Source organism: Lepidochelys kempii, chromosome 2 (assembly GCF_965140285.1).
Source record: "Lepidochelys kempii isolate rLepKem1 chromosome 2, rLepKem1.hap1, whole genome shotgun sequence".
Classification (NCBI taxonomy): Eukaryota; Metazoa; Chordata; order Testudines; family Cheloniidae; genus Lepidochelys; species Lepidochelys kempii.
In genome coordinates, this window is record NC_136381.1 from 270,517,483 (window position 1) to 270,545,000 (window position 27,518).

Below are 27,518 nucleotides of genomic sequence, written 5' to 3' on the forward strand. Positions count from 1 at the left end.
TCTAGGGATGGGGGAAGAGGGGAGGAAACCCATCCCCAACACAGCACCAGTTCCCCTGGAGCCCCAGGGAGGTCTGCATGGAGCCTCTGACACTGTTTCCACCTCCCTTTGACTGGGATGACAGGCTGCAGATTTATGAACAAGATGTTCTTGGCCCGTCCCTAGCCTAGCCTGCTCGAAGGCTGCTCAGCAGCCACTGTTCAGTGCATTCCCAGTCACTGCACAGGCCCCGCATCCCTGAAATGTCTCCCCTACTTTCTGCCTTCCTCAGAGTCTGTCAACCGAAAGAGAAGTCTCTCCCCCCTTCTCCCCCGATGGTCAGCGCGCAGTCCACAGGCCAGTGGCGGTTAATGAGTCTGCAGCAGCCTCTGGGCTCGAGGAGCTAGTCCATGAGCTGTCGTAGGACAGGTTCATGTTTTCAATCCTGGTATTGATTAATTGATTGATATTTAACACTGACATTCGTTGGAGAGGGTGCAGCAAAAAGCCACCAAAAGGACCCGAGGGCTGGAGAAAATGGCTTTCAGGGAGAGATGTAAAGAATGCAATCTGTTTAGTTTATCAGAAAGGAGATTGAGAGGTGACTTGATTATAGTGTGTAAATTCCTTCCTAGAGAGCAAATACCGGTAGTAAAGAGCTCTTTAATCTAATGGAGAAAGTCCCAGCAAGAACCAATGGCTGGAAGCTGAAGCCAGACAAATTCAAATGAGAAATTTAACAGTGAGGGTGATTAGCCATTGGAACAAACTCCTAGGGAGTGAATTCTCCATCTCCTGATGTCTTCACATCCAGACTGGAGCCTTTCTGGAAAACGCTTCAGCCAAAGCAAGTTATTGGGCTCAGCACAGGGGTAACTGGCCTGTGCCATGCAGAAGGTCAGACTAGATGATCTAATGCTCTTACCGAGGCAAGAGGCTGGCCTAGCGCATGTGCGGAGCCTTCAGGATCCACATTGGCCACTGGGCTCACCGTGGGAAATCCACCCCAAATTAACGCAGGTTGAGCCTGCACTAGGTTTCGCCTGGGGACCCCTCTGCAGTGAGAAACACCCCTTGCAAGGGGCGTTGCCAGCCAGGGGAAGCCTTGTCAGTGCAACTCCAGTGGATTCGGCGTGTATCTTAGAGAGAGATCTCCCTCTTCCCTGCTTTTCCTTCTCCCTCCACCGGTCTTGCTTCTGGGCTGATGCTGTCTCCTGCTCCGTCACATGCTGTCTTTACAGGGACTCAGAGTAACAGCCGTGTTAGTCTGTATTCGCAAAAAGAAAAGGAGGACTTGTGGCACCTTAGAGACTAACCAATTTATTAGAGCATAAGCTTTCGTGAGCATATATATATATATGCATCTGAGGAAGTGAGCTGTAGCTCACGAAAGCTTATGCTCTAATAAATTGGTTAGTCTCTAAGGTGCCACAAGTCCTCCTTTTCTTTTTACAGGGACTGACGCTCACAGACCTCCTGTCTGAGCGGGGCCCAAACCAGGACCTCTGTAGTCCCCTCCCTTATGAGTGCTGTGCTGCGAGAAGGCAGCTGGGAGGGGCAGCGCCATCATGTGCCTGAAATTGGAACATTCACAAGCCGCCTTTTAAAATATTTTTAATTTTTAAAGCCACAGGAGCATAAAACAGGGCCGGAGGTTGCGAGCATTACTCTGTGTATTGATGTCATGGTTCTATGCTGCTGCCCATCCCCGCTGTATCTGAGCACCTTCCACACACGATCAATAGCAAAGTCCCTGGTGGGTTTCATGGCGTCTCCGACATTTCTCCCTTTTTGGGGTAAAACCTCTGGGCGGGGATGTTAGATTTTATTAATTTCCTTTTCTGGCTGGGGGCTGGGGGCAGCATGCGGGGCCAGTGCTGTGAGTGCTGGTCTTACAGTGCAAGGGGCTTTCTGAAGGAGAAGATTTTACAGCGTTAGCTGAAGCTGGTCAGACTCGGGATTCTCCGGGGCTCCTCTCTGAGCGTGTGCCACAGCCGGGTCCCCGCCGCTGAGACGCTTTATCCCCAGCGCTCACAGGCCTTGCCATCTGCCTTGTCCCCGGGGAGCGCAGCTCTCATGGGGGAGCCTTGATTAGGCTCAAAACCTTAGACTGCTCTTGGGAGCTCACCGGGCACCGGTGGAGGGACTTGCGTGTGAGCCTTCTACGCTCCTGGGGGCCGAGAGCAGAGCTGGTGGGCGCCACATCCTGCCCAGCTGGAGCAGGAGCCCAGCAAGCCAGCCTGCAGGGCGCGGCAGCAGGGTCACTGTAGCCGCCCCACACCGGAGAGGAAGGGAGGGAAAAAAGTTTCCTAGTGAGCTAGAGAGGAAAGACGGCATTGTGAGAGACTGACGATAACCTCTGTCTTCACGAACAAGGTCAGCTCCCAGACTGCTGCGCTGGGCATCACAGCATGGGGAAGAGATGGCCAGCCCTCTGTGGAGAAAGAGGTGGTTAGGGACTATTTAGAAAAGCTGGACGTGCACAAGTCCATGGGGGGGGATGCGTTGCATCCGAGAGTGCTGAAGGAATTGGCGGCTGTGATTGCAGAGCCATTGGCCATTATCTTTGAAAACTCGTGGCGAACGGGGGACGTCCCAGATGACTGGAAAAAGGCTAATGTAGTGCCCATCTTTAAAAAAGGGAAGAAGGATGATCCTGGGAACTACAGGCCAGTCAGCCTCACCTCAGTCTCCGGAAAAATCATGGAGCAGGTCCTCAAGGAATCAATTCTGAAGCACTTAAAGGAGAGGAAAGTGATCAGGAACAGTCAGCATGGATTCACCAAGGGCAAGTCATGCCTGACTAATCTAATTGCCTTCTATGACGAGATAACTGGTTCTGTGGATGAAGGGAAAGCAGTGGACGTGTTATTCCTTGACTTTAGCAAAGCTTTTGACGCGGTCTCCCACAGTATTCTTGCCAGCAAGTTAAAGAAGTATGGGCTGGAGGAATGGACTATAAGGTGGATAGAAAGCTGGCTAGATTGTCGGGCTCAACGGGTAGTGATCAATGGCTCCATGTCTAGTTGGCAGCCGGTATCAAGTGGAGTGCCCCAAGGGTCAGTCCTGGGGCCGGTTTTGTTCCATATCTTCATAAATGATCTGCCCAATCAAATAAGTTTGAGAACCACTGTTCTAGGCTACACAACCTCTCAGCACAGTGACCCTATTGTCACAATAAGAATCGTCAGAGGGGAAGATTTTTGCATAAGAATTATAAATACCATCAGTGGGCCCTGTCCTGACCCCAAGGGGAATTTTCCCATTTGACACCAGAAAGCCCAGGATTGGAGCCCAATAACCAATGGCATAAGAGTAATTTTACATACAAATACATTTGCAGAATATACACCACACACACCGATTAATTTGCTATCTATCGCTAGCAAGGTCATGCAGAAGACGTCAGTGAAGAATTCTGTCCAAACAGCCCAAAAGGAAGTTACAAATAAATGAGTCAATAGGCAACAAAATAACCATATTAGTAAAGAACCAGCCACTCCCTTTATAAATCTGGCAGGTCCAGACCCACAGCTCCTGCCTGGTTTATCGTCATCCAACCTCTCTTCAGACTCTGAGTCACAGATGAGATTCTAGCAGCCAAAACTCCTTTAGCGGTGGCAGCATCTGCAAAGAGGAGTTTCACCCCTTGCTAACTCGTCCTCAGTTTAGCTGGGTGAATAACTTTGAAGGCATTTGTGGGGTACCCTGAGCTGGGACCAGAGGAAATTCCTTTCACAAGGGAGATGGGAACAAGCTGCTTCCTAGCAAATTATTTCAGAGAGTTTAACTATTGGACCCCGGCTCTCAGCACCCGCTAGAAAAGAAGGGTCCTGAAAATATGATTTAGTGAGGGCTGAAATTCACCCTGTGCAGAGGAGCCTGTGACGGGGCAGCAGCCCCTCACTGGCTGGCAAAGGGTTAATAGCAGCCCTTGGAGTGGCTGTGCAGAACCCAGCCAACCAGAGGAAGGCTTAGAAGCAGCCAATCAGGGCCAGGCTGGGTCCTATAAGAAGGGCTGCAGGGCAGCGAGGAGCTCAGTCTCTCCTGGAGCTTGAGGGAGAGGGCCTGGCTGCCCATAGAGAGAAGTGCGTGCGACAGAGCCGTGCTGGGCAGGGTCGGGGGAGCAAGTGGAGCTCCAGCCCGGCTGGCTCCCAGACCGCGTCCTTGACACAGGGGCCGAGTAGGTGCTGGGGCTATGGAGAAGTGGCCCAGGGAAAGCAGGTAGCGGCAGAGGGGAAGGAGAGGCCATGAGCAGCTGCCAGCGAGAGGGTCCGTGGGTTGGGGCCCAGAGTAGTGGGCAGGCCTGGGCGCCCCCTTTTGCCCCACTGGCCGCTGAGGGAAGTGGCCGGCCAAAGGACTGCAGTTTGCCCCTGAGCAAGGGGCTGGACTAGGCGCTCTAGTCCATTGCGGCGAGAAGCTGGGCAAAGGACTGCGGGCTCCCTGGAAGCGGGGAGACAACGGAGTTGGGGCACAGCCGGAGGGCCGTGCCCTGAAGAGGACGCCACAGTTCGGGAGTCCCAGACAGCGGAGACGGTGGAGAAGCAGTGACGGGAGTGAGACACTACAAGAGGAGGGTGCCCTGCTGGACAGAGCGAATTCCCATAGCAACCGGTAGGAGGCACCGTGGGTGGTGAGCACAACCCGATACAGAGCCAGACCAGGCCTAGACACCACTTCAGCCCTATAGAAATCCCCCTTGTTCTCCTTTCCCCCATGGGGGATTTTGGTCTCCTGGACCAACGCACCAATCATTCCACCCTGACTCCGGCCAGTCCCTTTGGCTGCCATTTTCCCCCAGTCACTCACTTGGCCCAAACCAACGCCCTTCACGCGGTGTCTGTAAATCACAAGTTGATGTGAAATGGCTGGATCGTGAAATGTTCGCATAGCGCCTGCCCCCCGGGCTCCTTTAACAACAGAGGGATTTGGGTTTGGGGGTGGGGGAAGAGTGGACCCAACAGGGGACTCTGTCTCCACATCCCATCCCCTCCTACTCGCTGTGGTTCTCGGTCAGTTCTTCATCCGGAACCTGGCAGACCAACCCCACGGACGCTCCGTTTTCTCAAGCACTCCAGCCCCGAGCCCCTCTCGGCCACGGTGGGAAAAGCACAGCACAGCACAGGCCGGAGCAGGGAGAGCCAGGGTGTCTTCGTTCCCGCCCCCAGAAGGTGCCTGGGGCAGGGAGCAGCAGAAGGCAGTGCCCGGATTGCTTGTTCGGACAGTTAGCGGGTGGAGGGAAAGCGCGAGATAAGACGCACTTGGTTGTGAGTAAAGCACTTGACAGAGCATCTCATCAAAACGTACTGTCCCGGCTGACCCAGCGTCAGCAGAGACCATCCCACGGACTGAACGCTGGCTGCAGACGTGTTAGCCAAGAGTAATAACAACAGGCCACGGGACGGAGCTGGGAGCAGGTGCTCAGCGGGTGCCACGGCTGTGTTACTGGGAGCTCCTGATTTATGCCATTTCTTCACGAATCACCTAGCAGAGGCAGTAAGAGCATGTTATTAGGGAAGCAGCATCTGCCCTGCAGAGAGTCAGTGGGAAGGAAAGAATCCAGGAAGCAGGAAACACTGATCGGGACCTGGGGGAAGACAGTGGACAGCAGCAGATTAGACAGGAGCTTCCAGTCCATCCTGGCACCTGAAAAGGCCAATACACAGAGGCTTTGTGTAACGGAGCAAAGGGGTGACAGCCCCCATCTCTCTGCCTTGGGATAACCCCACTGGAGACGGCATGCTGTTCAGGGCTCCTCAGGAGAGCTGGAAAAATACCGATGGCCCGTTCAGAGAACAGCCACAATGTGATCTGGGGGCACAAGGGATTGACTGGTGAGGAATGAGCAAAAGAGACAAGTAGGTCCAGCTTCACTGAGCAGTGACCTGACGGGACCCGATAACAATCCGTGGGAAACACGGGGGGGCGGGCACGGGAGAGAGAATTTTACAGTAATTCAAGGTGGGGATGACTGGACGAAATCAAGGATTAAAGCTGAATGTCAGAAAAAAACTTCCTAAGGGGGAGACGTTTCAGGCTGTGGAACCACCCCCCCAGAGAGGTGACACCCCAGAGTTTGGGACACGTACAGTTAGACGGACCAAGCACTGGAGGGAACAGGCGTGCAGTGCCAGGGAGAAGTACTAGAGTTTATTAGAAGACTTATTAGTTCTTTTCCAAATCTAACAACTAGGATTCTAGGCTATCCACACGGAGAACGACAAATTTTAACGTTAAAATGACCCTTTGCCTAACTACAAACTAGCAACTAAACCCAAGTCCCTTTCACACAAGATGAGAAGTAGTCAGTGTCTATTAGACTGTGCACGGACCTCACAAGGGAGCGAGGGGCGACCCATCGCTGGAGAGGGTTAACAGGCTGGACATATTCCTAGAAAATACAGAGTAGAGCCCGACCCTGCATTGGCTAGGAATGGGCAAAATGACCAATCGGTCTTTTCCAGCTCTAACCAGTCTCTGTCACTGGAGGGTTTTAAGAGCAGGTTGGACAAACACCTGCCAGGGATGGTCTAGATAATACTTAGTCCTGCTGGGAGTGCAGGGGACGGGACTAGACGACCTCCTGAGGTCCCTCCCAGCCCTAGGACTCTGTGAATCTCTGTCAGACCTCTAGGTGGTCTCAGTGAGATGGTCACTTCTCAGGTCAGGGATCAGGCCGTACGCAGTTGTGAAGCCCGGCGCACACTCCTGGTGGGTAAATAGTCAGTAAGAGAACAGAGAGGAAAGAGCACTACAGTAATTATTGCTCCAGGGCATTGCACCTGGAGTCCTCAAGTCCACACTCGACTGAGGTTTTCTTTCATTTCCCAGACTGTCACCGGCCCGGCTGGAACAGGCGCTGTCCGTCAGGTCTGTCCAGTAGCTCCACTGAGGAGCTGCTGGCATAAGCCATAACTACAGCGCAGTAGCAAAGTTTCGCCCGCCCCCCAGTACCCACTGGGCCTGACCTAACAACACCACACAGCACAGCACCCCCCGCCCTGAGAAACCACTGGTCTTCGCCAGAACTATCCCAATGAGCACGACGCTCCCGTGTTTGCTCCACACAGGAACGGGCAGGAGAGTCCTGCTAGCACCCTCCGCTCCTTTCAGTAGTAAGATGAAGACCCCACATCGGTCAACCCGGGCCATGTCATTCCCAACGCCCTCCAAGCGCTGCTCCATAAGCCAGATCCCTTCCCAGAAATCTCCCGTCCCTCCTGCCAGACGTTCTCTAGCACCTCTGGGGGTTACGTCCAACCCAGCAAATGGGATTAGTACTACAGTGTTGGCATCCTTCAGGGCAAGACTCGGGCCCTTGTTTTCATTGGAATTCGAGCTGCGTTGTGCAGGGAATGTGCAGTTGTGTTTTCCTTAGGGATGCACGGTTGGTTCGTCAGCGCAGGCCTTCAGCCTGGGAGCTCCTTGTGCCAGGGAGCCTGTTATTTCATCAGCACCACGGCATGTCCAAATCCTAAATTACAGCATTGCTCCTCCTCTGCTCCTGCTCAGGGGACGTAGCATGTCTCTAACTCCCTCCTTATGTACACTGCGTTAAGGCTTCCAGAGGCATTTGGCTTGGGGCACAGACAGCAGAAGCGGGTGCATCTGGAGGAAGGGGTTGAACGACTCCCCGTCTCCGTAGCAGGACAAGAGTCTCTCCTCCGTGTGGACGGCCTGGTGCACCGTCAGCTCCTTCTTGTGGCTGAAGATCTTCCCGCACTCGGTGCAGGGGTAGACCCGCTCCACCGTGTGGGTGAGGTGGTGGGTCCGCAGGTTGCCCTTGTACTTGAAGCTCTTGCCACACTCCACGCAGGTGAAGGGCCGCTCCCCCGTGTGGATCCGCTTGTGCTTCATCAGCGTGGTCTTCAGGTTGAAGGTCTTGCCGCACTCGGCGCAGACGAAGGGGCGCTCCCCGGTGTGGATGCGCTGGTGGGTGATAAGGGTGTCCTTGCGGTTGAAGCTCTTGCCGCACTCGGTGCAGGTGAAGGGCTTCTCCCCGGTGTGGATGCGCTGGTGCTTGATCAGCTCCCCGTTGTGGCTGAAGCACTTGCCGCAGTCGGCGCAGGCGAAGGGCCGCTCCCCAGTGTGGATGCGCTGGTGCCGGGTCAGATCCCCGTTGCGGCTGAAGCTCTTGCCGCACTCGGAGCAGCCAAAGGGCCGGTCCCCGATGTGGATCTTCTGGTGCAGGATGAAGGTCTTCTTGGCGCAGAAGCCCTTGCCGCACTCGGCGCAGACGAAGGGGCGCTCCCCGCGGTGGATCTTCTGGTGGGTGATGAAGTTGGCCTTGCGGTTGAAGCACTTGCCGCACTCGGTGCAGGAGAAGGGCTTCTCCCCGGTGTGGATGCGCTGGTGCAGGATGAAGGTCTGCTTGGAGCAGAAGCTCTTCCCACACACGTTGCATTCGAAGGGCTTCTCGCCCGTGTGGATGCGCTGGTGCCGCATCAGGTCGCCCTTCTGGCTGAAGCTCTTGCCGCACTCGGTGCAGGTGAAGGGCTTCTCGCCCGTGTGCACCCGCAGGTGAGTGATGAGGTTTCCCCGGTGCTGGAAGCTCTTTCCGCACTCGGTGCACGTGAACGGCCGCTCGGCAGCGTGGGCTCGCGGGCGTTTCACCGGCTCGGTGCTGGCGGCCACAGCCCCCCTGCGGTCAGAGGCCGAAAGGGATTTCTGGCTGGGGTTGCTTGTCGGGGCCGTTGGCACCTTTCCCTTGGGCTCAGGGGTTGTCTGCGGCCCCTCCACAGTCACTGTGGGTCTCTGGAGCGCTGTGATGTTTCCCTGGGCGTGTTTCACTTTCCAGTGATTAATGCTGGGTTCTGTCCTGAGCAAGCCTGGGGAAGCAGCCTCTAAGCCTCTCATCAGCAAAGCCCTGTTCGATTTCACATCCTCTGGCTCTTCCCCAGCCTTTTCAAACACGGTAAGAATTTATTGGTCACTGTCCCCACCCATTCTGGAATTCTTAGGTAGCAGAGAGACAGGGGTTAAGATGGATTCAGACTGGCCAGAGCTCTCCTGAGTCATGCTGCCGTCGAAGCCATCTTGGCTCTTTCCCTGTCTCTGCCCCTGTGTCCCTAGTCCCACGTATGCATGTATCTCCCCAAAGGTCAGCTATGAACCCATCTCCCCTTTGTTCTCCATCTGGGGCTGTCAAGGTTCCTTCCCCACTCTGAGCTCTAGGGTACAGATGTGGGGACCTACATGAAAACCTCCTAAGCTTACTTTTACCAGCTTAGGTTAAAACTTCCCCCAGGTAAAAACTATTTTACCCTTTGCCCTTGGACTTCCACTGCCACCAAATGTTTATCCGGGTTTATTTTATTAGGAAAGCGTTGTTTGGAAATGTCTTTCCCCCTAAAATCCTCCCAACCCTTGCACCCCACTTCCTGGGGCAGGTTTGGTAAAAATCCTCACCAATTTGCAAAGGTGACCACAGACCCAAACCCTTGGATCTTAAGAACAATGAAAAAAGCATTCAGTTCTTGAAAAGAAGAATTTTAATAGAAGAAACAGTAAAAAAGAATCACCTCTGTAAAATCAGGATGGTGAATACCTTACAGGGTAATTAGTTTCAAAACATAGAGAATCCCTCTAGGCAAAACCTTGAGTTACAAAAAGACACACAGACAGCAATATCCATTCCATTCAGCACAGCTTATTTTCTCAGCCATTTAAAGAAATCATAACCTAACGCATATCTAGCTAGATTACTTACTAAGTTCTAAGACTCCATTCCTGTTCTGTCCCTGGCAAAAGCATCACACAGACAAAGAGAGCTTTGTTTTCTCCCTCCCGCTTTTGAAAGTAGCTTTTGAAAGTATCTTGTCTCCTCATTGGTCATTGTGGTCAGGTGCCAGCGAGGTTATCCTAGCTTCTTAAGCCTCTACAGATGAAAGGGTTTATCCTCTGGCCAGAAGGGATTTTAAAGGTGTTTACCCTTCCCTTTATATTTATGACAGGGGCCTTGGCTCTGCTTCCTTGCAGAGAGGTGGGGAAAACCTCCTTCCTCTTGGCTGCTCGCCATTGGGGTGACACACACACCTCATGTCCCCTGCTCTGCCTCAAGCGCAGCTATTTAACACTTTACACTCCATGCACAGCAATGCAAAGCTCAGAGGTAAACTGAGGCACACAAAGGAATCATAAAAAATATTACCAAAATTCCCACTTTGTCACACCCCTCTCCCCTGCAATTTCACTTGGTTTCAGGATTCTCCTTCCAACATGGCTGCTCAGTGTTGCTATGCGGCTGTTGAACAGTTTATTTGATTTTTAAGGCTCTCGTGGTCGTTGGCATCAACCTTGCACAGGTCTCGCCTTGCTCAGAATGTCTGTCTCCCATGATTCCCACGGGGCGCGAGCCACAGGCTGACTCAGTCAAGATGGTTCTTTACAGCAGGTGCCCGGGAGGCTGGCCCGAATAAAGATGGCCTCTCTCTGCCCGTGTTCCCAGTGGGACTGAAGCCAGGCTGCCCTCAGGGCCCTGTGCTCCATGTCTGGAAACTGGGCAGGAAATGGGGAGTTTGGTGGGAGATGGGGGCAAGAGGGAGACAGCAGAGTGCAGGGGAATATGGGATAGGGATGTAAATATGGCGGTGGGGGGCAGGTGGGGCCAGGAGATGGGGGCAGATGGAGAGGAACAGAAAGGCAGTTCCCTAAGCTCAGGGGAGGATAAAGCGATCCCCTGTTCCATTTTGTATTTATGGCCTGAAATGCTCACAAACAAATGGGGGCAGAGCGGCTTCCCCGAAAGGCCCCTGTTAGAAACCTGCCGGCTCCTTACTGGGCGCCGGTAACCAGCAGCACAACCTCCAGCCCGCCCGGGGCTCCGTAACCCACGGCAAAGGGAGGCCAGGTCTGCCGGAGGGCAGCAGGGCCCTGGCTCGGGGGGGCCAGAGGCTGTGTGAGATCAGGAGCTGCAGGCCAGAGGCAGCTGTCTGGGAACCGGCTGTGGAGCCAGGCTGGGCGGCTTAGGAGCGGGGAGGGAAGGATTGCTAGCTGGAAACAGCCTGTTGCAGGCAGGGGTGCAGTGATTGCCAGGGCAGGGGGCTGCTTAGGAGGGGCCTGCAAACAGGAGTGTGTGGGGACAGGCCTGAGCCAGATGCACCAAGGGACTGAGCTGTGCCTGAGGAATCTGCAGGCCAGTGCACGATGCCTTCTCCAGAAGGTGGTACAGGAAACGATATTCCCTCACCCACTGTGTCTCTCTGAGGCTCAAACATGTGACACTGATCTTTAGGTAGTGACCTGAGGGGAGAGGCAGCTGTAGCTAGCTGGGACAGAGGCTTGGCACAATGTGGGATTCATTCCTTTATCAGCCCTGACGGTTCTGTCACCTCAGAAGAAATCATTTCTGATGTTAAGAAATCATGGTAATCAACACGGTAATAATCAAAAAACTCCAGAACGGGGGAAGGGTTGATTGAGGTCTGGGGTCATCCTTCCTGGTGGTTTGGTGTTAGAATGAGGTCTGGAAAAGACAGACACAAATGCCTGATCCAGATCAAATCCGTTTTTATTAAACTATAAAACTACCGCTACATGATTTAATAAAAACTTGGAATACAGGAACACACAGGGAATGGACTAGAACATACTGAGTGTGGATACACCCGTCATCGAATAAAGCTTGTCTAATTACACGGGTTATTAAATGCAGATTGTTACAAACACACACACTGGTTCTTGATTATAGGCTATACTGGAATAACAAGGTAATAGAGGGAAGGTAGAATTTGCTCGTAAGACACACCAGCTCCTCCAGCGCAGTTCTGAACAGAACCAGGTAAATCAGTCCCGGCAGGGACGGGTCTTATCACCCAGCACAGCTAATGAGCACGAGCAAATAAGCAGGTGTGAGTGAAATATCCTCAGCGTGAACGGTGATTTCAGCTGCCAGCGTGACTGGGCACTTTCCACCTGCCACAAAGTCTCTGATACAGCTGTAGCAGTTGGATGCTTCTAAACCCCTCTCAGGGCCGACCCGAGCTTCGTTATAGTTAAAACATTAGTAAATAGTCTTACTAGCCTTCCAGCCACTTCTGTTCCCCTCCCAGCTGCTGCTCCTCATCCTAGTGGTCTCTTAGGCTATGTGTACACTGCAATTCGACACCTGCAGCTGGCCCGTGCCAGCTGAGTTGGGGCTGTTTAATTGTGCTGTAGATGTTTGGGCTCAGGCAGGAGCCCAGGCTCTAGGACCCTGCAAGGTGGGAGGGTCCTAGAGCCCAGGAGCCCTAATGTCTACACTGCGGTTAAACAGCCCCTTAGTCTAAGCCCTATGAGCCTGAATTATCTGGCACGGGCCAGCTGCAGGTGTCTAATTACAGTGTAGACAGACTCAAATTTCAGTGTAGACATCCTCTTAGAGCCCCTTTTATCTAGTCTTGCACCCCACAGCAGAGGTGAGGAGCTAACACCTGGTCTGCGAGCAGGGTGGATTTCCAGGGCTGTCATCTCTTTCCTTCTCTTCAAGGGGTCGCTGCTGAGCTTTGTTGCCAGGGCTGCTGCCGTTTGCTATCACATCCTGAATTCTGTAGCTCCTGTTTCTCAGTGTAACACTCTCACTGTGGGGACTTTCCAGCAGCTGAGCTCCCCAGCCTGGCTAATTCAGAGCTAGACAGTTAGAGCTAGACAGTCACCCGCTTGTAGGGCAAAATTCTCCTTCTGCAAAGGTCTTGAGCCAAAGCACTAACTGGAGTGAGGGCAGGGCATGGTGCCAAACAGAAGGCACGAGTTCTGTCCATTTCTCTGCCCTGGACCAGTGAAAATGTGCAGATTAAATAACTATACACATCACCACCAGGGAGCGATTTCCCAAGTTAGCTGTGTCCAAACCTTGTGTGCAGGCAGCCAGGAGGGACTCGGCCCTACAAGGACAATGCTCAGATATGGGGGGGAAAGGGGGTGTTTTGTTCTATAGCCCCAGTAGTGCACGAGGTGCTGTAAAGTTTATGAAAACTTGTTTATAGGGTTAATCCTATATTCTGTTGTCTCTCCCCAAATTCCATTGACGGCCGTAGCAATCTGAGGGTGGGGGGCAAGCACTCTCCCCGTGACAAAATAAAGCCATCCCCAACGAGGGGCGGCAGCTTTTTCGCTGGGAGTGCAGCTCCCGCTGCCGAGGTGCTGTCCACACCTGTGCTTTTCATCAGTAAAACTTTTGTTGTTCGGGGGGGTATTTTTTTTCATACCCCTCAGCAACAAAAGTTTTAATGATGAAAGTGCCAGTGTAGACATGGCCTAAGACTTCCATTCTGACCATACCCCTGATTCCCTTTCGCCGTAGAGAGCCTCACAGAGTGGGAAACTCTTGCCCGACAGCCTCTTAGGTGGTATTAAAGACGGGCTTAACTGTACCTTTTGGGGAAAAAGAGATAAAGTTTGTTCGGATGCTCTGAAGCAGCTGCTGTGCTTGCTGAAGTCCAATTCTATTTCTTTTAAGACAAAACAGGACAAACACACGCACAAGGGGAGAGACAAGAACACAGAAGAGAGAAAATGCAGCTGCTCTTGGAGGTGCTGACTGTCCCTTGCTGCTGATGGAACAGCTCCCACCCACGCCCTGATTAACCATTCTGAGACCTGGCAAATCTGTCCCAGCTTCGGCCTCTTTAAGGCTTTGCTTAACATATACACTGGGTCGCATTCTCCCCTTGCAATAGTTTTGCTTAGGGGTAAAACTAAATTGACTTCAGCTGAGTCACTCCAGTTTACATGAGTGGGAGAGAAGACTTGGGGTGAGCGTAACATTTCTTTTGGCTGCGATTACTTATTTCTTGTTGTCTTGTTTTCAGCTCACAAACCACCGGCACGGAGAGACAAAAGAAAAGCGTTGTCAGCAGCAGCATTTGGGAGGAAACGTCTCGCTGTGGCCCTTACACGGGTGCAGCTTCGGTTTGAGCAGGAACACAGAGAGCGCTTGTACAGACGGAACAAGGGTTTCTAACCCTGACCTGAGACACTTCCTTGTGAACATCTGACACCGAAGCAATTTCCTCTGAAGGAGTCCAGCTGCATTTTTTGTTGTTTTTAGAAAAATGGTTTCCCCCCCCAGATTCCAGGGGCCAGATTCTGCTGTCAGTTACACTGGTGTAAACTGATGTCAGTGCAATAAAAGTGGGGTAAGTCAGAGGAGAATCAGGTTCTTGAATCTTAAAAGTAAATGTTATAAAACAACGAGAGACACCAATCGTGAATCACAGCTCAGCTACATGCTTTGTTTAAACGGCGCTTTCATTTTCATGGATAAGTTGCAGTCAGGTTTTATCTAAACCAGCTTTTAACCATATCCACTTTTTCTTTCACAAATTTTTTGAATGTAGACTGTTTTTCTTCAAGCTTCTTGTACATATTCTTCTCTCCTGGCAGCAGGGCCTCCTTATTGGCAATCTTTCTTATGATCTCAGCTACTTCCCTAACCTCTCTCAGTGATTTTATTCTTTCTTGGTACCCAGGCTTTAGTTCCTGTTGTTCCGACATGATCAGCAGGTCAATGTATTCCGGAGTGGACAGCGGGTTGGGTTTCAGAGCAATTGCTTGCAAACGCTGGAGGCTGTGAGATGATTTATCAATAAGCTTCATTAATATCTCTTCCACTGCAGCGTATTCCTGAGACAGCTTCTCAACCACACTCTTTGTCGATAACACCTCACCAGATGCCTTCTCATACTTTTCTTTCAGTTGTGCATAGGTCTGTTTCTCTTTTACTAGTTTATATTCCCACCTGTACTTTTGATTGAAATGAACGTTCCAGACACATTTACCAGGGCAAACTGTGCAACGTCCTGTATTCCCGTCTATAGCCGCACAGTTGTGCTTACCAGCATCGTTAGGGATTCCACAGGGGTAGTGACAGGTATAGTGACACTGCTGGCAGTTTGTTATATACTGACCTGTACCAGAGATGTCCTCCTGCACTGGCACTGTTTTCTCTACCTCATACTCAAAGTCTTTATTGGCCTCCATATCCCCCTGATGCTGTTCCAGAGCTTCCTGTGTCTTTCTCAGTTCTTCTAGCTTCACCAGACCAGCTTTGATTTGCGGCTGCAGCCCTTCCACGGCCGTCTCCAGCTCCTTCCGCTCTCTGAGGACTTCCTGCGTTAATGTTAAACTTCTGGTTTCTATTTTAACTAAGGATTCAAAAAATGTCTTCATGCTCATGGCTCCCATTTTCCAGAACATTTCATCAAAATTAAAACTGCCCTCGTCAGCTCCAGCATGACAGGCAAAGAGCGCGGAGTTATTGAATTTGAAGTGAATAGGGTTGCCCTTAGCATCTCTAGCACAAGGGACGTCAGCTGTTTTAATAGCCTCTAGAACAGGGGGCGTCTGTCCATCGGCGAAGGTGATCAGGATTTGTATATTGTCTTTTATATCCTTCCCAAAAATGGAGAGCACGGAGTCAAACACGTATTTCTGGGCATGTGTCAAACGAGCTAGTGAGGCCTGAACTACGACGCAGACGGCGTCTATGTGATCAGTGGCTCCTTGGGTGGAGAAAAACTCTCGGATCTGCCTTGTTATCTCTTTGTCTTGCTCGATCCCTCTGGTGTCGCCAAATCCCGGCGTGTCTATTATAGTCAGGGAGTAGGGGACTTTGAAACCATTTTTGTGATTAACTTCATAGGCTGTCACTTCAGATGTCTGGCTCTCAGCTTGGCTTCTGTTTGTAGTCTCATGGATTAGTTTGAACCTGAATTCATCTTTCCATTGCACACCCAGGACATAGTTGATCATCCCATTGATGAGTGTAGTTTTTCCTGACCCAGTTGCTCCCAGCACCATAATGACTTTGTTAGGGATCTGTAGGTTCTCTTTTCCCAGTCGAAACTTTGGATGTGTTGCGTTAGAATCAAACTCCGCCTTCTCTATTGGAAGTGCATAAACTGAGGGCTGCCCTTTTTCTATCAGAGCGCTCTTCTCGAAGAAATCTTGTGCTAGTGTCCTTAATTCTAATCCCGATGTGGAAATTGATCCCTCCTCACCTGGGTGACTCACAGTCCCGTCTGCACACACAGCTGACACCCGGAATCTGTAGGACGTCTGAGGCCTCAATCCATCAATGGTACAGAACTCTGCTCTCTTTCCTGTTCTTCGTTCCAGCCATTTGTCTTTCCCCTCATGTCTTTCACCTTCAGCTTGCTCTTTGTATTCCACCTTATACTCCCTTATACTGACTCCATCTCCAATGATGCTTGGACTCTCCCAGGTGAGGTCTATGGCTGATGATACTACAGTAGCTTTTTCTGGTTTTCCAGGAGGGCTGGTAGGAAGCATCTTCACAGGATCACTCACATCACTGCTCTCACTGAACCCTGGTTTGCTCACTGCAGCATATTGGAACTGGTATGTGGTGTTTGGACGGAGCCCCGTTACTGTGAAGGTCTCTTGTTTATCATTTGTATCCACAGCCATCCAGTTCTCCTGCCCTATAATTCTGTACTCCACCCGATAGCAGGATATCTCCTTTCTCCCAAAGGCTGCTGGTTTAAACGTGAGCTGCACATGGTCATGTCTGACTCCATCTGTCACAAGAGAAAGAGGTTTCGATGGAAGTTCATAGTTAGTGTTGACCAGGTCTCCATTTTCATAGAGGTAAATTGAAGCTCCAGGATTGTCCTCATCTGGGACCGAGGCCACAATGAATCGAGTTTTCCCATTAGATTTATTGACCCGGGCAAAGTGTGAAATGGATTTCGCAGATTTTCGGGCTTTTTGGTTTCTCTCTTTGTCCTCAAACCACAGTTTGGATTTCTCACTGACAGAACTGGCTGATGCAGGATCTTGGGTATTCTTCATAAACTGGGTCTGAAGCCAAAGTTTTAAATCGGATAAATATGGCTCCTCTTCATGTAATGAAGTGAACATAAAGGCGACGACAAAGTTATTGCTGGGGTCAAGTACTATTTCATCCAGTTTATTCCGGGAGGACACCACGTCCACATCCTTTAGTACAGAAAGATAGGAATTGATGAAATTCATTTCTCGTTCCTTTTTATCCAGAAATTCATTGAGTTGCTGGGTGTTGAACGGGGATTGGTTTTTGTAGGTTAAAATGTCCACCAGGTCCCCTTCCTCTTTTCCACCTCCACGGATGGAGGGTAGGATTCTTGCTAGCTGTTTCTGGAAAGTCTGTCTGTGTTGCATACTCAGATCTTTGAATTGCTGGATTTTCCTCTTGATTTCGGAGAACGTTGTGGCGATCGGATTCTTCACTGCATCATTGCATCGCATGTCTAATTCTGTCAGCTGCTCCAGGACGGTTTGAATATCAAAGATCAGTGTTAAGCTGATCTCATGAACCAGCTGAGCAGCTTTGGAATCCAGCTTGGTCAGCGGGTACAGCCAGACTCTCACTGGGACGGCCTTCTCCCCCTGGGCACCCAGCAGCTTGGGGAGGGTGGAATAAACTTTCATGGCATCTTGGTAAGTAACTGGATTGTTTTCAAGAGAAAAATCACCATAAAACTTACAACTAAATTTTTCAGCTTGTGCTTTTTCCCTGTCATCCATTCGGAGAGCTCCTTCCCCCTCTATGGAAACCAGGGGTATCTTTTTAATTGCAATCTGGAGGTTTCCCTGTATGTCTTGTATGTTCTCAGATGAGGAAACTTCCCGATCAAAGACAAAGAAAGCCTGTGCCCCATACAGCACAGCCGTGACCACATGGGTGGCCGTGCCTTGGTCAAACACATCAGGGTAAGAAACATTCTGGCGACCAATATGACTCATAGTCAGCTGCTTGAACTGTGTTGTAGTTGAGTACTGGAGAGAAACACGGGCTTGATGTTTTGATGTCTTGGTATCACTTAAATATTCTGCGGATCCACCCACTTTCACCAGGCCAAGCAGGAAACTGGCCTTCAGCGATGCTGTGACATTGAGGGCAGAGGCCTTGTCTTCAGTGGTGTCAGATGCAATAATCTGAAAATCAGTCTTGGATTGTGGTTTTGCATCTACATCATTTCGAAGTGTCTCCAGGTCCCATAAAGTGATGCCTAGAATAGTACAGACAGACACATGGTCAATGGCAGAGAGGGTGAGAAACCTTTCTGTTCTGTAACTGCCAGACATTTTCTAAAAATAAGAGCTGAATGTTCCTGAACAAAGTGTCTGATCTGATAACATGCTTCACTCACTGTGTCTGTGTGTGAGAATAAAAATAGATTAACATACTGTGACAAAGTTCCTGCTCTACCTTGGTGGGTCTTGCGCTTACTGGTGGATTTGCTCGCCTTGGAGCTTCACGGCAGACCTCAGCTTGGCCGTTTTTCTGAACCCACAGTCCAGGTCGACTCCTCCTGTGTCTGACCAGGAGTTGGGAGGTTTGGGGGGAACCCGGGCCCGCCCTCTACTCCGGGTTCCAGCCCAGGGCCCTGTGGGATGCAGCTGTCTAGAGTGCCTCCTGGAACAGCTGTGTGACAGCTAAACTCCCTGGGCTACTTCCCCATGGCCTCCCAACACCTTCTTTATCCTCACCACAGGACCTTCCTCCTGGTGTCTGATGACACTTGTACTCCTCAGTCCTCCAACAGTCCACGTTCTCACTCTCAGCTCCTAGTGCCTCTTGCTCCCAGCTCCTCACACGCACCCCACAAACTGAAGTGAGCTCCCTTTTAAAACCCATGTGCCCCGATTAGCCTGCCTTAATTGATTCTAGCAGCTTCTTGATTGGCTGCAGGTGTTCTAATCAGCCTGTCTTAATTGTCTCCAGAAGGTTCCTGATTGTTCTGGAACCTTCCCTGTTGCGCCGTTTTCCGACTCTCAGTACATTCACGTATCCGGGCGGAGTTCCTCTGGGCAGCGTCCACCGACTCCCTTGACACCTTCGAGGAGCGGTGGGCGCTGTCCGGGGTTCTCTGCTCGGTGACCCCGTCCGGTTCCCTCCGTCTGACCCTCTGAATGAGGGAAAGAGCGAGAGCCGCCGGCCACAGCCGTTAGTTGCTGTGAATACCATTATTACTGTCTTCTAGGAGGGGTCCTATAATACATGGGTGTACCCCCCTCCCTCCCAACCACCCACCCCGCAGCCGTGCCCATCTTGTCGGGCACTCTCAGGAGAGGGAGGGTCAGTGACCCTGGGCGCGGCACTAGGTAACTCGAGAGGGTGGAAGACCACGAGTGTCGAGGAAGCCCCCCCGCTCTAGGCCACCAGGTAACTCAGGAGGGTGGAAGACCACGAGTGTCGAGGAAGCCCCCCCGCTCTGGGCCTGGGCTAACCTGAACACCTCTCCCTCCTGAAAGCTGTTGTATACCTTCTGATTGCGTTGTTTTGTTGCTAAGTTTTTCTTTATCCTTTTGTATTCTCTGTAATTGTTACGAATAAATTTCCTTTCTGTTTTAATGAAAAAAAACCTTCCCTGTTGCCTTACCCAGGGAAAAGGGACCTACTTAGCCTGGGGCTAATATATCTGCCTTCTATTACTCTCCCATAGCCATCTGGCCCGACCCTGTCACAATACATTTAAAAGGTTTCAGAGTAGCAGCCGTGTTAGTCTGTATCCGCAAAAAGAACAGGAGGCCTTGTGGCACCTTAGCGACTAACCAGTTTATTTGAGCATGAGCATCCGATGAAGTGAGCTGTAGCTCACGAAAGCTCATGCTCAAATAAATGTGTTAGTCTCTAAGGTGCCACAAGGCCTCCTGTTCTTCTTTATATAAAGTTTAACATAAACCCACAGACTGTAACTCTGCAAAGCTACGATTACAATGACATTTTTACGTTAGCCTGCTGCGCCTGTGGCGGTTTCAGCAGCTGATCATGAGAGTGTTACGTGTATATGCACTTACCATCCACGTGGATCCCAAAGCACCTGAAAGATTGTACTACCTCCTTCTGCAGTACAATATCTATACACCTAAATTACAAAACCATTTTACATTAAGAAAATGAAGGTTGCAAAGCCAAGCAGTCAAAAGTTAGAAAATGCCATAATTAAGGTTTCCATGCAGCCTTCATTCAGCCGCCTTGTGTTTATGCATTCTGACCCGTCTTTAATTACATGATCAAATAGTGTCTATTCCACAGAACTCCTCGTTCACTGCACAGTTGGAATGGTTCTCTCTGGAATGGTTCTGATTTAATATTTCTTTTTATACTTCTCATTCAATGTGCGGCCCCAGGCCTTATGTACTGTGTACCATTCAAACCCTGCACTAAATACGGAATTGTTCATTTCCTCCTGGGTGCCCATCACCGTAAGATCTAAGTCCTTCAACAACATTAAGACACCTCTCTTCACAACACGCTTGTGAGGCAGAGAGATGTTAATATCCCTATTTTACAGATGAGGAACTGAGGCAAAGAGAGTAAGGACTAAATTGTTGAAAACATCCACTAATTTGGGTGCCCAATTTGAGAAGCCCAGGGCCTGATTTTTTCCAGAGCCTTTAGCAGGTTTATAGAACTTGACATGTTTGAGAGCTGCCCCTGGAGTCGATGGGAGTTGCCGTGAGCACTCAGCACTTCTGCAGATCTGACCAGCTACTAGAGGGGAAAGAGAGACACGTCTTCCAGTGGGATTTGCAGCAATTTGCTGTGCAGGGGCAGTGGAGTCTTCCCCCCAAAAGTAGGGGGGCAGGGATCCCTGCCCCTTCCACCTGAGGACCCACTGCCAGCCAAGCCGGAAGCCGGAGCAGGCCGGGAGCTGCAGACCCTCCACCTGCCTGGAGTGTGGGGGCCAAGAGCAGCCCCCAGCCTGTGTCCGCAACCCATGTGGCCCCCCACCCAGGGCAGGTGGTGGGTTCGTGGCTTCTCACAGCTGCCCACGTGGCTCTTACACTGACTTGGCTCTGGCTGGGGGATGGGGCCTCGGAGCCGCAGCCCGGCCATGGTGAGAGCCAAGCGTCTGGGCAGCTGTGAGGAGCCACGTATGTCCAGTGATCAAACACGAAGCGGGAGAGAGCCAAGCCAGTGCACCATTCTGGCATTGTCCTTCCTCCGTATTGACTGTGCTTTCCCCACAGGCGCGTCCTGAACAAGTTCCTATACATCATTGTCGCACGGTAGCACGCCCTGGTGGGAAGCAATCTGCCATAACACTCCCCCCCCACCAAGGCTGACCCCTGCTACCCTGGTCCCAGTCTTGTGCCCTGTCTGCAGTCTGTCCCTGGGACAGTGTCCCTCCCGCAGCTCCTGGTTCCTTTCCTTTCCCCTTCTGGGTCATGTCTCAGCCCTGGTCTACACGAGGACTTTAGGTCTAATTTAGCAGCGTTAAATCGATGTAAACCTGCACCCGTCCACACGATGAAGCCCTTTATTTCGACTTAAAGGGCTCTTAAAATCGATTTCCTTACTCCACCCCTGACAAGTGGATTAGAGCTTAAATCGGCCTTGCCGGGTCGAATTTGGGGTACTGTGGACACAATTCGACGGTATTGGCCTCCGGGAGCTACCCCAGAGTGCTCCATTGTGACTGCTCTGGACAGCACTCTCAACTCAGATGCACGATTGTTTGCCGTTGCTCTGATGCAGGGAGGGGCGACTGACGACACGGCTTACAGGGTTGGCTTCAGGGAGCTAAAATCAACAAAGGGGGTGGCTTTACATCAAGGAGTATTTCAGGCAGGACTTCACGGAGGGTTCCAACAAGAAATGGTGCACCTAAGTTATCGTTCTTATTGGAACAAGGAGGTTAGCCTGGCCTCTGATTGATACATGGCTAGATTTACCTCGCTGCACCTTCTCTGTGAGTGACTGCAGTGTGACCTAGAGGAATGAGTCCCCTAGATGGGGGGCAGAGGGGGCTTTGCAAATGAGTACAAAACAAGTCTGGTCTATTTCTTGTTTTGATACACTCCATCTATCTTTTACATCTTTGGTTGGCAGCAGACGGTGCAGAAGGACTGCATGCCATCCACATCTCATGGCTGCTCGGCAGAAGATGGTACAATAGGACTGCTAGCCATCCTCATCTCCTGCCTGCCCGGCAGAAGATGGTACAGTACGACTGCTAGCAATCCGTATCGCCTGCCTGCTCACCATAAGATGGTTCAATAGGACTGACTGCAGGACTAAAGAGAATGACCTGATCAAGTCACTCCAGATTTAGTCCCTGCACCCATGTCACTCCAGATTTAGTCCCTGCGCCCACAGGAGACCAGGAGCACCTCGGACATGACGATGACGGCTACCAGTCCAATTGCACCGTCTGCTGCCACAAGGCAATGGGTTGCTGCTGCGTAGCAATGCAGTACAGCGTCTGCCAGCACCCAGGAGTCATAGGGTGACGGTTACCTGAGCGGGCTCCATGCTTGCCGTGGTATGGCGTCTGCACAGGTAACTCAGGAAAAAAGGCGCGAAACGATTGTCTGTCCTTGCTTTCACGGAGGGAGGGAGGGAACGGGGGCCTGACGATATGTACCCAGAACCACCCGCGACAATGTTTTAGCCCCATCAGGCATTGGGATCTCAACCCAGAATTCCAATGGGCAGCGGAGACTGCGGGAACTGTGGGATAGCTACCCACAGTGCAACGCTCCGGCAGTCGACTCTAGCCTCGGTCCTGTGGAAGCGCTCCGCCGAGTTACTGCACTTAATGCACTTAGAGCATTTTCTGTGGGGACACACACACTCGAATATATAAAACCGATTTCTAAAAAAACGACTTTTATAAATTCGACCTAATTTCGTAGTGTAGACATACCCTCAGTCTCCACCTGGATCAATCTGTCTCTGGCTGGCCTGCCCCGCTTGGCTTCTGGCTCATTCTGTCATCTCCCCGCTCCATTCTCATTACTGTTCTGATGCTGATTTTCAGTGGGACCTTGGACAAACCACGTAACCTCTCAAAGTCGCTTGGCCCGGCTGTGACGCTGACATTTACACTTTCACAGGGCTGTTTGAGACCTGTCTTAATAATGTTTCTATACTGCAAAGTATTTTTTAAATGACACAGGCTCCGGCTTCCTCCGGGCCCCGGGGCTGCTCAACCCTCTCGCACCGCCCCAGCTCTGCCCCCTCCACCTCTTCTCCCAAGGCCTCACCTGTGCCCCGCCTCTTCCTGACCCTGCTCTGCCCCCTCCCACCCAGTTCTGTCCCCTCCCCCAAGCGTGCCCAATCCTCACTCCTCTCCCTCCCGCCCCAGCACCTCCAGCATGCTGCGGAACAGCTGACTGCAGCAGGCGGGAGCCGCCGGGAGGGAGGGAGATGAGTTGATTGGTGGAGACGCCAGTGGACGGGAGGTTCTGGCGGGAAGGGGGGAGCTGGCTGTCAGTGGGTGCTCCAGCCCTGGGCAAATGATATAGTAGGGGTAGGACAGAACGCGGGGGTCCTGGCTACCAGGCCCACCCTTAGTTCACCCAGACCCGCTTGCCGCACAAGGCTGTTACTGACTTGCTAAGGCATGGAGCTGTGCTGTACGCACCTGTGGCCTCTGCTGAGTTTCCAGTGGCTTCATCGACCACATTAAAGCCCAAATCCAAGGCCTGAAAGTTAGAAGGACCAATGCAGTTCCACTGCACAGGGACCACAGCCCACAGGGACAAGTTTCCGTGGGAGGTGGCCAGTGTTTTCTCTAGCTGAACTGTTGGTGGTGAGGGTGAGGGTGAGGGGGTAAGAAAGCAGGCCTGTCATGGAACGTTAGCTTCACCCTGACTATGCTACGGGGCCATGTTCCGCTCTTGCTCACCCCAGCGTGTACTGAAGTCACTGGAATTATTCCTGATTGAAACCAATGAACCAGAAAACAGAGTTTGACACGACTGTCTCTCCACAGCACTTCACGGGACCGTAGCCAGAAAGCCAGAAACGACACAAGGAGCAGAAATTAATTCTTGGTAAAGGGGAAACCTCCTTTTGCATGGACTTTACATCGCTGCTCTGTTAGTGCAAATACCTTGCAAGTTCAGCAACAGGCGGGTTATGGATTTCAGCAGGGACATGCTGTGTGCGCACGAAGAGAAGAGTTTGCTCTCTTGCCCTGCTGGTTCTCTACACTGGCTGAAACTCAGTAATTAGGGAACGGTCCTAAGTGTCAAGTTCAACTCTTGGGTCCACGTGGAGTGGGAGCCGCCCAGGGACTGGGACTGCAGTTCCACGTGGGAGCGGGGATGCTGGATGTTTTTTGTTCAGCCGCACTAGTGACTCCTGTTGTGGCAAAGGGAGCTCTGCTAAAGGCTCGGCCTGCGAGGAACTGGGGAGGAGGCCGGCACGTGGCCATGCATAGGGCAGAGCCAGCGCCCCTGCTGGAGGTCCCGTAGGGTGCACCGTCGGGTGGGAGAGCTCCTCAGGGGACGGGGGCACTGGAGAACAGTCAGGGAGAAAGTGGCTGCCTGGCATCCGAGTCAAACACAAGCTGACTTTAGTCAAACACAAGTTCCTGGGCTCAATACCGGGTAACAGGGTGAAATTTAAGGGCCTGTGATATTCAGGGGTTCAGACTAGCTGATCTGATGGTCCCTTCCGGCCTTAATATCCATGAATCTGTGAGAAGAGTCAGACTCTTGTTCCCTTCAACTGAGCCACCAAGATACTTGTGATCTCCCCAAATTAGCCTCCTTGTGCACAGAGCAGCTGTTGGGTGGCTGGAACTGGGGTGGCCTCAAGATAGACAGGGGGTGACCAGTTAAGAGTCCGTCCCAAGACAGGCTATAACTGGGTTCAAAAAAGCATTTAAAAAGTTCATGGAGGACAGGTCCATCAATGGCTATTAGGCAAGATGGTCAGGGATCCAACCCTATTCTCTGGGTGTCCCTACACCTCTGACTGCCAAAAGCTGGGACTGGACAACAGGGGATGGATCACTCAATGATTGCCCTGTTCTGTTCATTCTCTCTGGGGCACCTGGCATCAGCCTTTGTTGGAAGACACGATACTGGTCTAGGTGGACCTTTGGTCTGACCCAGTGTGACTGTTCTTATGAGGGTGAGGGGATATTTAGAGTCTCTTGGTTGGTGGGTGGGTATGTGAGCGGGCAGTTACCCTGAGAAAAGATCAGGAGAAAATAAACCTTCCCAAGAGGGCAGTGGGTAGTTTCATTTAATCAGGCACACAAGATGTTTTAGTTCTACATGATCTAGAACAAATGGCAGCAGGTCACCAGCCCAAGGCACGTACCTCCAGTTACTTCAGACCCTGACCCTGGGGGAATGTGCTGGGCCTTTTCCATAATACCCATAAGCAGGGCCACTCAAAGCACACTTGGCTCATTCTCAGGTATGAAGGGGTTCGGACGGTGACCCTTTCCTCCTTTCACTCCTGAGTTCAGGGCTACAGCTGGGGAATTACCTGGGATAAGGGCATCTTTGCGGCAGTCGTACAGCATCCCCAGCTGGAAAGGGCGGCCCAGAGCCGGCATCTCAATGGTCTCAGCTGACATGGCCATGGTTTAACGTCCAAACCCTTTCCTCTGTGTCTCACCTGCAAGAAATAACTCGCGTTACACTGAAATCCTCCAGGGCGCAGAGTCAAACGCTTCTCCTTGGCTGCGGACTTCACACCTCTCCGACCAGGTGAGTTTGGTTCATCACACTGGAAGTGTGAGTTTGTGAGCATGGTTCTGTGTCATTTCCTGACACACACTCAGGTGCATCATACTGAGGCCCCTGAAACTGATTCCCAACAGTAACTAGTCCTTGTAGAAACCTGGCAAAAGGGCTAGTTTTGCTCTTCTGTGCATCATTTTGATGCTACTGACATGACTGGGGGACTTCAGTGATCTCACTGTCTAGTGTAAACACAGAGCACTGGGCAACAGTGAAGGGAAATGTGAATGTGGAAAGCTCGTTGGTGAGATCAGCTAGGGCAGGATTGCTGGAAGAAGTGGGTTTAAAGGAGAAAGTTGAAGGGGGAGAGAAGGAGATGGTTGGACAGCATAAGGCAGACTGGGGTAGGAGACCATGGCCTGATTCTCCACTGCTTTACAGCTATCATTGACGCCCCTACAAAGTGAGTATGAAACGCTTCCACTCTGATCTAGTAGCATTTTAAACCCACTAGGTGTCAAAAATGACGCAGGCACCAGGCAGGGGAGACTCAGGATCTAAGCCGTTAGGAACGAAGGAAGCGGTAAGAAGAGGGGACTAGGAGACAGTGTGAGGAGAGATGTAGGCAGGGAAGAGAACAAGCAGGGCCTGGAGGGTGAGGACAAGGGACTTGATTCACTGCAGCTCTGCACGCTATGGAGACACCAGAGCGAAGTGAGCTGAGAGTGGGTGTGAAATGCTGCCGGTCAGAATGGTCGTGTTTCACACCCACCTTGCACTGGTATAAGTGACTACACAGGGTGCAGGACAAGAGTGATTTGGACCCTGAGCTTTTAAATCACTAGTGACGATTTGTCATATTGTTAATACATTTAATTCTGTGCCTGTGCATTTCGCACAATGAATCCTGTAGTCCTGCCCTCACTACAGAGAATGATCACCGTATCCAGTAGGTGAATAGCACGGGGGAAGCTGGGATGGTTTTGTTATTTGGCCAGGAAACGGAATTTCCATCCTATAAAAAACTTTGAGTTTTTGAAAAATGTTTCATCCTCAGTCAGGACCGAAAGCCAAAAACTGGAAATTTTTACTGGGACTAAAAGTCTGATACATTTTATTTTGGAAATACCTAAATGTTCCAGCTACCCGGGCTGCTGTTTTGGTGTCCCTGAAACACAATGTATTCCCTAGATACCCGCAGCAGCCCGGCAGGAGGAGGAAGAACGTTCCCCTGAACTGACACGTTCCCGTGGAAGATGCTGATCCTTGCAATCAGCATTTTCTATTGGAAAACCATTCAACTGGAAGTTTTGATCAGTTGTGGTTACTACGTTTTTAAACTAGTGTAGAAAAGGAGACGTGTTTTCAACACTGTGTCAGCTGGTCCTGCTCCTAGCTATTTCTAGAGCTGGCCAGGAACCTTCTGTCTGAATGTTTTGTTCTTGGACAGTGTGACAGGGTTGGTCCGCTCACGGCTCAGTGGAGCCTCCTCGGGGCTCTTCTGAGGAATGAGCTCTGCCACCTGGGCTGACGCCCCTTCCTGCGGCTACTCAGGCCGTTGTTCCCCTCAGTGACAGCATGGCCTCCCTGGCACCGGGAGCAGCAGCCCTTTCCTCGTCCAGGCTTAGCCCTCCGGCCAAGTCACATTAAAATTCCAGGGTATTCCAAATCCTTTAAGGAAAACTGTCCCTGGCAGTCTGCTCCCCACTGCTTGGTCTGCGCCACTCCCTCAGTGGCTGGTGGGGTAACCTGGACTTGCCCTCTGCACCAGATTCCTGTCCAGAGACCCTCAAGTCAGCAGCTCTGGGCTTCTTCTTTCCCACCCCTCGCTGCTCCTTCCCTGGACGGCTTCCTTGTGTCACGGTACAGCTTCCTGCTCTTCTCTCTTGTATCAGCGCGTGCAACCTCTGGCCTCCTCCTTCTCTCCCAGCCGGCCAACTTCCTCCCTTTATAGATCCCGCTCAGCTCCTCTCCCAGCTGGACTTCACCTGCAGTTAGGCCTTAGCACTCCCAAGGTTTTCTCCAGGCACAACCTAAGTTTAATTGGCCTAATTTACTCCTTTCAGGCCTTGTGTGGGGTGGACACCCCACCCCAGATAGAAAATGTGGTTTCTGCAAAACTG

The 27,518-nt window shown here is 51.5% G+C and overlaps 2 protein-coding genes across 7 annotated transcripts in view; both read right to left on the reverse strand.

Annotated features, from left to right (window-relative positions):
* The window catches only part of LOC144930143 (uncharacterized), a 129,452-nt gene that overhangs the window by 24,792 nt on the left and 77,142 nt on the right, over window positions 1-27,518 (reverse strand). The window lies entirely within an intron of this gene.
* On the reverse strand, window positions 6,922-8,835 carry LOC144930269 (uncharacterized). Its single transcript, XM_078851917.1, has one exon. The coding sequence runs from the start codon at window positions 8,833-8,835 to the stop codon at window positions 7,534-7,536; it is 1,302 nt and encodes a 433-aa protein (XP_078708043.1). The 3' UTR covers window positions 6,922-7,533.

Excerpts from the sequence above, each read along its gene's own strand:
- LOC144930269 (XM_078851917.1), bottom strand. The coding sequence starts at position 8,835 with ATGAGAGGCTTAGAGGCTGCTTCCCCAGGCTTGCTCAGGACAGAACCC.